The 14,202-nt window shown below is 37.0% G+C and overlaps 1 protein-coding gene across 6 annotated transcripts; it reads left to right on the forward strand.

The window, feature by feature from the left end:
- The first annotated feature begins 2,884 nt into the window (after nt 1–2,884).
- Nucleotides 2,885–14,040, forward strand: LOC103406736 (disease resistance protein RPV1-like). Of its 6 annotated transcripts, XM_070805691.1 has the most exons (7): nt 2,897–3,628; nt 3,716–3,808; nt 4,335–4,383; nt 6,705–7,355; nt 10,601–11,693; nt 11,925–12,206; nt 12,328–14,040. In XM_070805691.1, exons 4-7 carry the CDS (start codon nt 6,829–6,831, stop codon nt 13,000–13,002), a joined length of 2,577 nt encoding a protein of 858 aa, XP_070661792.1. In that variant the 5' UTR covers nt 2,897–3,628; nt 3,716–3,808; nt 4,335–4,383; nt 6,705–6,828; the 3' UTR covers nt 13,003–14,040. The 6 variants fall into 6 exon arrangements, 5 of the variants coding, with proteins under 5 accessions (XP_070661792.1, XP_070661793.1, XP_070661795.1 ...); XM_070805692.1 differs by lacking the exon at nt 4,335–4,383; XM_070805694.1 differs by lacking the exon at nt 3,716–3,808.
- Nucleotides 14,041–14,202: the final 162 nt, after the last annotated feature.

A 14,202-nucleotide genomic window follows, 5' to 3' on the forward strand; every position in this document is an offset into this window, starting at 1 on the left:
GCGAGAGAGAGAGGGCCGAGTTCGCGAGAGGACCGACTAATAATCCGAGCCTTTTGGTTGGGTTTATTAATCCGGCATATACCCTTTTAGATAAGCAGACCGGTTAAATTAATCTGGCGCTTATTTAGTATGATTGAGAGCCAAACACCCGCGTCCGTATAACTAGTCCTATCCGATCCTCTATCCGATTTGCCAAACAGGGCCTGAAGTTTCTTGGTTTTCAATATTTGGTACATAAAGTTTTTTTTGTCTCAGTTTGGTACCTAAAGTCATAATTTTGGGGCAATTTCATACATCCGTTAAGTTTTCCGTTAGAAACTCCGTTAACTGATGACGTGGCACCCACGTGAACAGTGACTGGATGTCACGTGTCAATATGGGCCTACATAAAAATTTTAAAAAAATTAAAAATTTGAAGAAAAAAATCCTTTTTTTTACCCACCCGTCTCTTACTTCACTCTCCACCCCTTCCCTCCCATCTCTCCTCTGCAACTCTCATGACCATTCATTCTCGTCTCTGCAACCCGCAACACCTCCCTTCTCTCCTCTACAACCAGCACCCACCCTCCCCGCACACCCAACCTAACAAAATCCCACCCAAAAGAATTCAAATCTACCAAGAAACCATTCCAATTTATGAAATATATCAAAACCCCACTTGACCTAAATCCCTAATTTGGATAAATTCGCAATTCCTAACCGATTCTTGAGTATTCCTGGCCCTCGCCACCACCTCCCCTAACCCCTAAACCTCATTCAGTGGTAGCAAAACCCATTGTCATGCAATTAACTCTCACGTTACCATTGCCTTCTTCCACAACCTTAAAAACAACCAAACCCAGACCAACCACACATTGAATTTGATCATGACCGATTATCCCACTACGAAAACAAACTTGGGGTAGGCTCTCATACTCCAAATGAATCCATTTACCACGTATCTTCAAACTAGACTTCAAAGGCTTATCCAAGCCGCCCCTCGTTAAGTAAGTGTATTCGATGGCCGTGAACGGAAGGTTCTATGTCTTGTGACTTGAATTGCATGGAAAGATAGAGAAGGACGGCCACTGGCACCTGGTGGCTCCCTTGCTTCGATGCTTTGGTTCTTCTTTCTCCTCGGCATGTTGTTGGGTTGGGTGTGTGAGAAAGATGGGTGCGATTGTGCATGAGATAAAGGATGGTAGGTGCAGGTTGTAGAATAAAGAAGGGAAGGTGGGTGTGGGTTGCAAATGAGAGATGGAAGGGAGGGTGGTGCGGGTTGCAGAGGAAAGATGGGAGAAAGAGTGAGCGGCTAATATGATATATATGTTTTACAGGTTTTACAGCCAAGGGTTAGAAATGATTTAAATGAAATGTTTTCGAAAATCTTTGTTTTACTGACCCACTCAATCTTATTTTGCGCCCCTTCAGGTTCTAGTTAGCAGTTGGTGGTTGACGAGGACTTCTACGACATTCTGACAGACTCCTTGAATGTAGGACTCACCTGCGGGTGTTGTAATTTAGTTATAGTTCTACTTGACTGCACCTAGTACTTATGCTCTGAATTTGTGTGTTTCACACTTAAACTTACTCTAGCATGCTAGTTGGATATTATTGCTAGTAGTTGTTTTTTATTCCTTCATAATTTTTGTATCTTTTGCTTCCGCACTGCACTTTTGGTTACGTCACGCTCTCGTGGCGGCCAGCACGCCTTAATTCTAGGATCGGGGTGTGTCAGTTAACGGTTATATCCATCTTCGGCAATACGAAAAAATATATTTGCCCAATTGACACATGATAATTTAGTAAATATTATTTTCGTCATTAAATATTAGATGTATAAAATGATTTAATAAATGGATCTTGTGGAGCATAAAATTAAAGCTAAACATTGATAATGTTGGCTGATCTTTGATATCTCCCATAAGCACCATCGAATTTCATAGATTTTGATTCTTACCAAAACTTTTGAACTTTTGCACACAAAATGCAACTCACACAACGCAATTTTTGTATTCTCAAGGTAATGGATTCGGTGAATAATGAATATATATATATATATATATTATAATACTTTACTATTATATATTATTCGGTTCGGATTTGGGTACGGATACGGATTGGGGACCCTTATAACCATATCCAAAACCATAACCAAATAATATTCAAGGTTTTTTTCCATACCCAAAATATACCCGAATTTTCATACTCAAATCCAATCCATTCGGACAGTTATGCATGGTTATCGGGTTTAACGGTTAGAATTGTCATCCCGGTAAGTCACTAATTAATAAGTTATTCCGGAAGAATTAGACCCCAAAAACAAAGGAGAAAGCAAAAGAATGGTGGAATATTGGCGTTCTTGTCTGTATATTTGACTTTGGCATTGCTACATGACGAAAGGAAAAAGACATCCAATAAATTATAACAATAAGTTCTCCGTCGGTAATTTTAACTATTCAACTAATCAATAATGTATTATTTTATATTGAAATTTGGAAGCGTTTGAGATGTATTATGACAACAATCACATATAATAAATAAAGAGTGATGTTAGGTAGATTAAATTTATATATTACATTTGCAAACTAAATAATATGTCATAAATAAAAAATAAGTACGTTAATCAACAATTATGACAAAATAAAAGATAAAATGAATAACACTAGGATTAACCTTTTAGTGTAAAAACATAATTTTTCGTTAAAATAAATAGTATTAGAAATTTTTCAATAAATGTCCCTTATTTAAATAATGAGTGCTTGCGTTTGATTTTTTTTTTCAGGAGTTTGACAAGATGAATGGAAGTGGATGGCAATGTTTGGCGGGCTCTAACTTCAGTTATTTCTTTCCTCATTCACCTGGGACTTTCAGTTATTTCTTTCCTCATTCACCTGGGACTTTCATATATTTTCCCTGGAGACCATTAATTTCCTTTTCTTCAAGGCTGCCTCTTCTTGAGAGAGAGAGAGAGAGAGAGAGAGAGAGAGAGAGAGAGAGAGAGAGAGAGGGGGAGGAGATTTCGCATATATGGTAATGAAGTAGTTGAAGGGTCCCTATCTCATCAATTAGTGGAAAGTCGTTTTTGCCCATATGTTGGCCTTGCGTTTTTCATTGTTAATCTCTACTTCAACCGTGCCTTCTTGTTCGCTTTACCTTTTTCTTCATTTGTGCTTTTCATGTCTTCCTTTCGCCCTCTGTTTTTCTTGAATCCTTCGTTGCTCTCGAATTTTTCGTTCCTTATTTCACAAAATATTCACCAAACAAATCCTGATTTTCGTTTTTTAGGGGATTTTGTTTGCGCTCTCCGTTTTGAGGGAAGTTGTGTTCCTCTGTAAAGCTAGCTGTAGAACTAGGGTTCTGGGAGTTTTGTGGAAAGTCATAAAATTCGTTTCTAGGGTTCTTAAAGTTGCAATTGGCGGGCCAAAACTTCATAGTATTTGTTTCTTTGCCGTTTGGGATTCCGGAGTTGTCGCTGGATTTATGGTGAATATGTAGCACGGTTTGGGAGAGACTGTCTTCAGATCATTGTGGTGAGCTGCAGTGCTTTGTCAAGGCTTTCGTGCTTAAAGGGGCATTTTGCATTTTGCTACCTGAGTTCATAAATCTCAGATTTGGCAGCAATCGGAACACAACTGTTATTTTATGGGTATGTTATATGTCCTTCCATTTTTTTCCCAATTTGAATAAGTATTTGTAGTTGTTGGATTAAAACGTGTTTGTAATTTTTGAAAAGAGAGGAGTGCAATGACTCCAATTTTAGGAAGTTTGTGCTTTTGGTTTGTACGAGAAAGAGAGAACACGAAGTGGGAGAGGAAGATACAAAATAGTAAGTTTAATTGTAATTTATTTATTTTTTTTAATACTGTTAGCGGAGGAACGCATCTGTTGGGTGAAGTGGTAGGTCTAAAAATGGATATCATACAGTTGAAGAACCCATATGTGGTGTTTATTTTTAGACAAGATGGGAAGATGTAAACAGTGGGAGGTCCATACCATTTTCCAAGTTCTTTATTAATGTGAATGTTTATGTTATTCTGATTAGGAACTTAAGTGAATAAATCGTTTTCGAATTTGTAAACAAATAATTGCTTACAAAATAATGAACTCTGTTAAACAAAAATAATTGCTTACAGTAGAGAATAACTATAAACATTATTGATGTATATATTTAAATATTTTTAATTTATATAAATCGATAGGTTGCTATTGCATTCTGTGGCTAAATCAAATCACCAATTTGAACCATGCTCTTTATTTGGGAAATGTGTGTATTTCTTATTTGAATTAGTAGGGTTTGTATGTTTGTTTTTCAAATTTGATTTTGTGTGATTTCATTTTGATAAATATTTCAGAATTTCAGAAAGCAAGTCCGATCAATTAAGGCCAACCTGATTTACAGAGGTCAGCTTGGTTTGACTCTTATTTGGATTGTGTAGATTTGGTTTGATGTCTTAATTTGTGTTGTGCAAATTTTGTCTGAATTAATTTTGGGTTGGGCAGAGGAAGCAAATAATTTTTTAAATTAATAAATTTAGTTTGGTTTGTACATATGCTGATGAATATTATTTACGAAGCATGAACATGTCAAGAAACTGTTTGTTACAAACTATTCAATAACTTCGTGTAAGCATCAAGTGTTAGATTTCTACTGTTCTACTTTCAATCTTAGACGTCCAGTGATCAGATTGTGGCGTCGTGGTGTCACTGGAAACGTCCTTCCCTTAATTTTTTTTCAACAAGCAGCTCCTACTTTTCCACTTTGTTTTTTACTTCAAAAAGCAGCTCTACTTTTCCACTTTATTTTTTTGGAGGAGGATTGTCTGCCCTCCAAGTTCCCGTGCCCTCCCATGCCCTCCTGATTGTGTGGTCACGGTTAAACCACGTTAATATTTTATATTATTATTAATTTTTGTTTTATTATCTTTATAAAAAAATAATATAAAATATTAACGTGACTTAACCGTGACCACACAAAACAGGAGGGCATGGAAGGGCACCGAAACTTGGAGGGCAGACAATCCTCCTCCTTATCCCACTGTCCTATTATGTGTTCGTACACTTTTGTCTCCCTAGGGCCTGGGCTGAAGGTGCTTTACTTTGAATAAGAATTATGGCATGTTTACTCTGTAATCGGAATCAAAAGTCGGAGTGTGATTCCGATTACGGGTTATTCTTATGTTTACTAAAATTTGGAGGAATCAAAATGAGTGGGGCCCACACGAAAAATGGAATTGGATTCCTGTTTTTGGAAGAATTGTATTCCGGAGGTGGGAGGTGTCATTTGAATTCCGGGAGACAAACGGAATCCGGAATACAACTTTTCTACCTATTATAACCCCAACTAATTCCTAAAACTCTAATCTTCCAGTGAAACCAACAAGCCCAGACCTCTCCGCCTGCCTCCCTTTCACCTCCCTCTACATTTACACCCCAATCAACCAATCCGAACCGTCTTCAGATATCGTAAAGCTGGTTCTTCTATAGTTGTGACGTCGTAGTCGTGTGGGGATGGAGGAGCGGCAGACAGACGGAGCCGCAGGAAATGATAATGAAGGATGCACAGAAAATAAAATGTAAGGGATGGAGGGAGAGGGTGGTGGCGATGGCGGTGCCGGCTGGGGAGGACTGACGAATGATCCTGGGAGAAGAGTAAAAGACGTGAAGGTTTGAAAAGGTAGAAAAATTGGGCTGCTTGGGAAGTTATGGGGGGTGGGTATAAAAATTAGGTTTAAAAAGGGTTAACAATTTAGTTTATAAAGATCAGAGAGAAAATTCAATTATTTATGGGTTAATGTTGTTATGAAAATTATATTTTATTAATTATCACATAAAATCACTCATTTAGACCAAGGGTAGTTTAGTAATCAAATGGTTTCGATTCCGATTCAGAAGTGAATTGGTAAACAATTTATATGGAATTGACATCATTCCTACTCCGTTTCCCGACAGTTTAGTAAACACCTTTCATAGGAATCTGTTTTTGATTCCTCATCAATCCAATTCCTCTTTAGTTCAATTCCTCCTCAGTTCAATGCCACCCGTTTTGATTACGGATTAGTAAACGAGCCATTAGTTTAATCATTGATTAACGTTTATTAATTTCAAATTTTACTCGAATAATATGGTTTGTCTATTTATTATAAGGAAATGCTAAGGAGACTGGCTAAAAAATGAGATAGACTTTCCACCGCTTCATGTTTTTGGCACAATATTTTGATAATGTTGACTTTTGCCAAAAACTTGAGGTGGCGGATAATTCCTAGAAAGTCTCACTTTGAAAAGTCTTCTTAGCATTTCTCTTCATTATATAATATTTAGATTATTGAATTTGTTTGAACTTTAAAATAATTGATATTTAAAGAGTAATAACGAAAATAAAAGATTTAAATTACGACATTACAAAATAAAAAGCAAAATAAAACATAGAGAGAAAAAATTTAAATGAGAATGTGACTAACATTGGTTGGGAAGTAGTGTAAGAGGAAATATAATAAGGTAGATCTTAGTTGTTTCTACCCTCATATTCTTGAAAAGCAAACATGAGCCTTCTCTGTGAATAAAGCATTTTCAGAGTTTCTAAGAATCTTTAGGATAGTCTTTGTCCTTTTGTGTTCCTTTCTTTCCTCTTTTCCTCTATTTTTCCCTGCACCTTCTCGCCCAGCTGTATGTTGTTTCTCAAGTCTACCGAAACATTATTAAATTATAAGCTTCTGTTATTGTAGATTGAAGGATCTTGACTTGGGTTTAGGTGTTTCAGTATCATCGGTTTGGCAAAACAAACACAACCACTGCCATATTTTTCAGTCGTAATCTGAACCACTGCAGTGTTATACAGTGGATGTAGCCATGGCAGCCCACGAAGTCTCCTCTTCATCATGCTCCTCAAAACTCTGGAAGTATGACGTGTTCTTGAGCTTTAGAGGCGAAGACACACGTAAGGGCTTCACGGGCCATCTCCATCAAGCATTGGAAGGAAAGGGCTACAAGACCTTTATTGATGAGGACGATCTAAAAAGAGGGGAAGAAATAAAGCCCGAACTGTTGCGAGCCATCGAAGAGTCAAGGATCTCTATCATTGTCTTCTCAAAGAGGTACGCAGATTCGAGTTGGTGCCTCGACGAGCTAGTGAAGATCATGGAGTGCAGATCCAAACTGGGGCAACATGTTTTGCCAATATTCTATCATGTTGAAACTTCAGACATTAGGAAGCAGGAAGGTAGCTTAGCCCCAATGTTTCAGAAGCACGAAGAGGACATCCGTAAAGAAGATGACAAAAATGGGGAAGCTAAGAGAAAAAGGGTAAAGCAATGGAGAGAGGCTCTTGCTAAAGCTGCAAACTTGTCTGGTCATGATCTTAAAAACACTGAGGACGGGTAAACCATTTCTATTATTCACTTTAATTATTTAACTGAAAAAAATAAGTTTCCCCCCTTAAAACTCCTTATTCTTTGCCTTTATCCCATCATATATTTTTTCAGATTTAGACCCGGCCAATGGTTTGTTGTCCCAAATTGCATGTCTTCTTTGTGTCTCTTCCCCTCCACTTAACTCTAAAATCAGCCCCTTCCCCTTCTTCCAAGTTCCATGCCCAATTTTATTTCCTTAAAGGGTTTTATTTTGTCTTAAAAAAAAGTGACATAAATATTTTTATAAAAAGTAATAGACGAATTTAATTACAAAGTTTTTTTTCTTAAAAAAGGTGACATAAATATATTATAACAATTAATAGACAAATTCAATTACATACGTATAACGTGTGGGCATGACTATTTTTTTTGTCAATCGATAAATTTTGTTAGATTAGATATTAAATCAACCACTGATTGAGTTTGAACTCACGCCATCATGCAAGAGCTTAACACCTTTCCACAATGTTAAATTTAAAGTTAAGTGAAATGACACGTGTAAAAATAAATAGTAAAGAGACATGCAATTGCGGACAACAAACTCTTGGTCGTTGACTGGGCTTTAATTAGAAAAATTCATTAAATTTGCTTTATGACTCAGATTACATAATTTTATAGTCCTAAAATGCCCCTTATTATGTGATGATACATTTGGTTATGTTTGTAAATTTGGCTAATTAATGATTGTTTTAAATTCCATATGAATTAAAGTTTCAAGTTAATTTAACGTGCATGGGTATTGGCGGGCAAAATTTTCAAAATTGTATGATACTAATGTACCTATTGCTAATGTACCTATTGGTGTTAGGTAAATTATTGTACATGATAATACTCTGGGGTGTTTGTTTGGCATCACTAGCCTACACTAGATTGGACTGGACTATGTAGTAGTCTAGTCCCGTGTTTGTTAACAATCCGAGACTAAATTTAATGAGATTAGAAGGGACTCACGAGGACTAACTCCCTCGCTAGCAGACCCGTCGAGAACCATGGGATTAGCGGGGACTAACTCCCTCGCGTCTTCCTCTGCTCCTATGTTTTCACAAGCGCCGAGAGCCACCATCATTCCCCTCGCCAATTCCCCCTTCCCCTCCTCCTTTCTCCTCGCTTTCTTCTCTTTCTGCTCCGCCGATATCTGAGCTCGGCTCGAACTCGGCCGTGACGACAACAGTTGCTCCATCCTGCTAGTACTGTAGTTCTGCTGCTACTCATCCTCAAGCCATACGGCGTCGCCACCTCCTACTATTGGTGGTCCGTTTACTCTCTCTCTCTCTCTCTCTCTCTCTCTCTTTCTTTCCTCAGTTTTTCAGCTCTAATTTTTGTTTAATTTGAATGGAATTGTCAAATTTTAGGGTGGGAAAGTTTGGGAATTTTGTTGGATTGATGAGGCAGGTGATGGGTTTTGTTTGGTTTGATGGAAAATTGGTTTGCATGTGAACTGTGTATATTTGTGATCGAGAAGAAAAGGAAAAAGGAGTTGGACAGGAAAGGAAAATGGAAGTGATAGAGAAAAAGGAGGAGAGATAGTTTGACCAAAGAAAAGGGAGAGACAGATAGAGTTCTCTGTTTTTGGAAAAAAAAAAAAAGAAGGAAAATTAATTTTTATCCTTCTTAGTCCGATACTGCATCAAACGCTTCATTAAGCTAATTTAGCTTAGTCTAGTCTAAGTCGGTCCAGTTTAGTCCCTAAAGTTAATCCAGTCCGAGACAGCGCAGTGCACGCTATAGGCCCGTTTTGTAGGCTCTATGGGATAGGCTATCAACCATTAAAATGTAAAATAGACTAAAGTCCATTGCCGCTATTTGGTGCGAATAACGAGCATCAGGGATGGGATTCCAATTTTGTTTTCAAGTCCAGAATGGGTGTGAGTCCAACATCATCTTCCTCTCTTCTCTCCGTCGACATCAGCATATTATTTTTTTCCATCGTCGTTATCATCATCGTTAGAGCTCTCTCTCACTCTCTCTCTCCCTCCACAGATCTGGTCGTACAAGGTGGGGTTGGTCGTCGCGAGCGGCGCTTTGGGATCTTCGCGAGCAGAGCCGTGGAATCATCGGGAGCAGCGGCGTGGGGTCATGTAAGCACAAACCCAACATTCCAGAAACGACCTTTCTCTTATGACTCTTCTACCACCGTCGATTACGATGACAATTACTGCGATCGCCACCTTGATTGATCTCCTTCTGCTTCTTCGATTGTCTTCTCCTTCGCCTCCTCCCACCAGTAATTTTCTGCTATCCTTTTTGCATTTTCTTTTATCTCAATTGCTTTGTTTCCGTTTCTGGAATGTTGGGTTTAGTACGTGGGATCGACCTTTCTGTGTTTTCTTTGCACTTCTGCTTTTCAATCCAATCCTAATCTGGTTGAGATCATCTACACCAAATAGTAGATGAATAGCCAAACCCATCCCATCCAATCCTAGCCTAACCACTCCACCAAACGTGCCCTATAGGTAAATAACTTGCCTATACTATCTAGGTGAATATGCAATATATAGGTAAATTACTCAATAAACAAAATGCACAATTACAATAAGCCCACGATGCCACAAATTAAGAAAGGTAAATTAGTGAATATGCAGTCTAAATAAACGAGAATTGTTATTAACGCTCAAAAGTCTCATTTGGTACTCTAAAATTTCTATAATTAGAAAGAAAAATACACTTATGCGAAGTGTAGAATGAGATTTTTGAGGTACTAATAATAGTTTCCAAATAAATTAGTAAATATATATACAATATACATAGTCTTGCAGATTAAATTAGTGAATATAAATGAGTAAATCAGTATAAATCTAGGTAAATTACGAGAAGCTCAAAATGCATAGGTTAATGTACATGGTCTTGCAGATATAATTACTAAACACACAATACAATATTTAAAAACACGCAAAGAAAATAATTAGCTGTTATTGTCTAGATTGTGTAGGTTATCTAATGGCGTAAGAACACATTTGATAATATGTGTTACTGGTATAAGTCGTAAATAATTTGTAATAATAGGTTACTTATTTGTCGACATGACAACTTACTTAATAATATGTCACTTATTTGTCCACAGAGAAAACCAGCTCCACTAGAAAACGCGTTTCATCTACATTTTGCTTTTATATCAACAATATATATTTCTTCTGATTAGTTAATTCTTGCAAATAGTAAGTCATTGCAAGTCTACACCGCCATTTGTATTTTCTTACAAATTGTGTTTTCAGGCATGAAGCAAAGCTTATTCAGAAAATTATTTATGAGAATATTTGGAAATGGCTCCCCAGCACAAACAAATTACGTGTGGCCAAGCACCCAATTGGAATCAATTCTCGTGTTGAAGATATTATCACTTATCTCTCACGTGGTGAATCGAAAGATGTTATCATGGTTGGAATTTGGGGGATGGGTGGATTAGGTAAAACAACAGCTGCCAAAGCCATTTATAACCAAATTCATCCTAAGTTTGAATCCAAGAGTTTCCTTGCCGACGTTAGCGACACTACAAGTAAATATGGCCTGGTTCATTTGCAAAAACAACTTATTTCGGACATCTTGGATCAAGAGTTTAAAATAAGCACTGTTGATAAAGGTATATGTCTGATAAAAGAGAAATTTTCACGTAGAAAGGTACTTGTCATCATGGACAACATAGATAAAGAGGAACAACTTGATGCAATAGTTGGAAATCATGATTGTTTTGGCACAGGAAGTAGAATTATCATAACGACACGAAATAAACGTCTACTAATAAATGTGGACAAAGTATATCCGGCTCAGAAATTAAATGAAGGAGAAGCTCTTGAGCTCTTTAGTTGGCATGCATTTGGAAATAGTTGGCCTAATGAAGGATATCTTCAACTCTCAGAAAAAGTTGTTTCTTACTGTGGTGGTTTGCCACTAGCCCTTGAAGTTTTAGGTTCTTCTTTGTTTAAAAGAACCATAGCATGGTGGGAATGTCAATTGAAGAAATTGGAAAGAATTCCTGATGGAAAAATAATAAAACCACTAAGAATGAGCTTTGACGGGCTAGATGATACGGAGAAGGCTACATTCCTTAACATAGCTTGTTTCTTTATTGGAGAGGACAAATACATTGTAGCAAAATTATTAGATGTATGTGGATTTTTTGCAACAATAGGAATTAGTATCCTCCGTGAACGATGTCTTGTAACTGTTGAAGGCGAGAATTTGAGTATGCATGATTTGCTTCAAGAAATGGCTAGAATAATCATTTCTGAGAAATCTCCTGATCACCCAGGAAAATGGAGCATGTTATGGAATCATGAAGATGTCATCGATGTATTAACAAATAAATTTGTAAGTACATTCCCAATAAAATTTTGGATTATTGCATTGTACAAGAAAAGCATATGTCTATTATACTCTAAACAACATTCATGTGTAAATATATGCGGTTGCGCAAGGAAAACTCAATTAGCCAACAACAGTACTTGCATATATTCACCGTACGTGATTTTGCCTAATAAATAATAATACATGTAAACATATGCAATCCCTTTTTTACGCAATATAACCTTTTGTTAACAGGGAACTGAAGAAGTTGAAGGACTTGCTCTACATTTTCCTTATGGTTATTTCAATTCTAGTTTCAGTACAGAAGCATTTAGCAATATGAAAAAACTGAGATTGCTCCGGCTATACAACGTAGGGCTTAATGGAGAATACAAACATCTTCCCAAAGAATTAATATGGTTGTGTTGGTATGGATGCCGTTTAAAGTCCATACCAGATGACTTTTTTAATCAACCAAGACTAGTTGTTTTACACATGCAGGATAGCGAACTGGTACAAGCTTGGGAGGGTTCCAAGGTACAATGAATTACACCTGATGATGTTCTGTATCTATTTGTTTTCTGGATTTCTTCTCTGTTTTTTATAACATTTTCATTTCGGATATTAATTTCAATTTTCTTTTGATTTTCTGCAACAGTCGCTACATAACTTGAAAATCCTTGATCTCAGCAAGTCCAATTCCTTACAGAAATCACCGGACTTTTCACAAGTCCCAACTCTTGAAGAGTTGATATTGGAAGAGTGTATTAGTTTGTCCGAGATTCACCCTTCCATTGGTCATCTTAAAAGACTTTCTTTGGTGAACCTTAAAAGCTGTTCCAATCTTTGTTCTCTTCCAAGGGATTTCTACAAGTCGAAATCTGTTGAGACTCTTCTTCTTAATAGGTGTTCGAAATTCAGAGAAGTGCATGAGGATATAGGGAAGATGATATCACTGAGAACACTTGAAGCAGAACAAACAGACATAAGAGAACTACCACCTTCCATAGCAAGATTGAAGAATCTCACTCGTTTATCTCTGGAGGGTACTATGAGTGTTATTCTGCCCAATTCGTTACTGGGATTAAACTCTTTAAGGGAATTAAATCTCTCGTCGTGCAAATTAGCTGATGATGCAATCCCTAACGATCTTGGGAGTCTAATTTCTCTAAGAGTTTTGGATCTTGCATGGAATGATTTTCATATCCTACCCAGCTTTAGTGGTCTTTCAAAGCTTGAAACATTGAGCTTAGATTGTTGCTTTGACCTTCTTGCAATCCCTGATATACCACCAAATGTGAAAGTTAAGCATGAGAGAATTGCAAGCAAGTGATTCGCCCAAACTCACTGAGGCTCCACGCTTGGATAAGTTATTAAACCCCATGACATGGACTGATATGAAAAGGTTTACCAATCTCACAGCTGATTTTGGCAAGAACATCATACAGGTATCTCCCTCCCTCCTCCCTCTCTCTCCCCTAAGTTCTAATTGCCTTCCTATTGTACGCATGCAGATTCCTATGGCTTTTCCAAAACATTGTTGTTTTGAATTTTGAAGATAAATTGCATTCAGAAACATTTCAATGTTACAAGAACCGATATAAGATGCATCCAATGATTCAAGAAATAGCACTCGAATTCGCAGAAATACAAATGCACCTAGGGGTGGATTTTTTTGCCAAATTGCCGTGTCAACCGAATTACCAACCGTACCATACCGATTTTGTGCCAAATTTTTTGTGCCAATCGGTAATGGTACGGTATTGTACCGTACCGAAATTTCATGGTATGGTATTGGTAATGGATATCATTACCACGGTATTACCTTACCGTGCCGAACATATAATATAATATATAATTTATAAATTATATAATATATAATTATATAACACATATTTATAATATTCTAATAATTTGATATGATGAAAGAGGCTCAACCTCGGTTCAAGATTCCAAATAGGAAGAAGATTGCGGCTAGTGTGTGTGATTTATATGTGTTGGAGAAGTCTAAGTTATTTGAAGCAATGCATAATCAAAGGGTAAGTATCACAACCGATACTTGGACATCGGTACAAAACATTAACTACATGGTAGTTACCGCTCACTTCATGGATAGGGAATGAAAGTTGCACAAACGGATTATAAACTTCATAAAGATCACAGGTCATAAGGGAGAAGACATTGGGAAAGTTCTAGAAGTGTGTTTGAACCAATGGAGGATAGAGATGATCTTTAGCATGGGGGCAACTTCTATTTGTTTTGGTTCGTAGCTTCTATTTGGATTGTAAACTTAATTTTCATCATGAATCTTGATGCATCATTTGAATTATTATGTGTGTGAATTGTGAATGATGAATAATCGATGAATTTAGGCTACAAAGTATTAGATAAAGGTACAATAAAAAAGTTTTGCACTTGAATTGGGTTAAAAAAGCCAAAACAAATTTTGTCCCAAAACAAAGTGGCAATTACCATTGCCATACCATGTCAACCGAACATTTGGCAATACCGAAAGTTTGGTATGGTATTGGTA

This window comes from Malus domestica, chromosome 02 (assembly GCF_042453785.1).
Source record: "Malus domestica chromosome 02, GDT2T_hap1".
In the NCBI taxonomy this organism is placed as follows: Eukaryota; Viridiplantae; Streptophyta; class Magnoliopsida; order Rosales; family Rosaceae; genus Malus; species Malus domestica.

Bases quoted from the DNA above. Each gene is read 5' to 3' on its own strand.
- LOC103406736 (XM_070805687.1), top strand. From the start codon at position 6,829: ATGGCAGCCCACGAAGTCTCCTCTTCATCATGCTCCTCAAAACTCTGG. The intron at 11,694-11,924 runs GTAAGTACATTC...TTTTGTTAACAG, and splicing joins ATGTATTAACAAATAAATTT to GGAACTGAAGAAGTTGAAGG. The intron at 12,207-12,327 runs GTACAATGAATT...TTTCTGCAACAG, and splicing joins AAGCTTGGGAGGGTTCCAAG to TCGCTACATAACTTGAAAAT.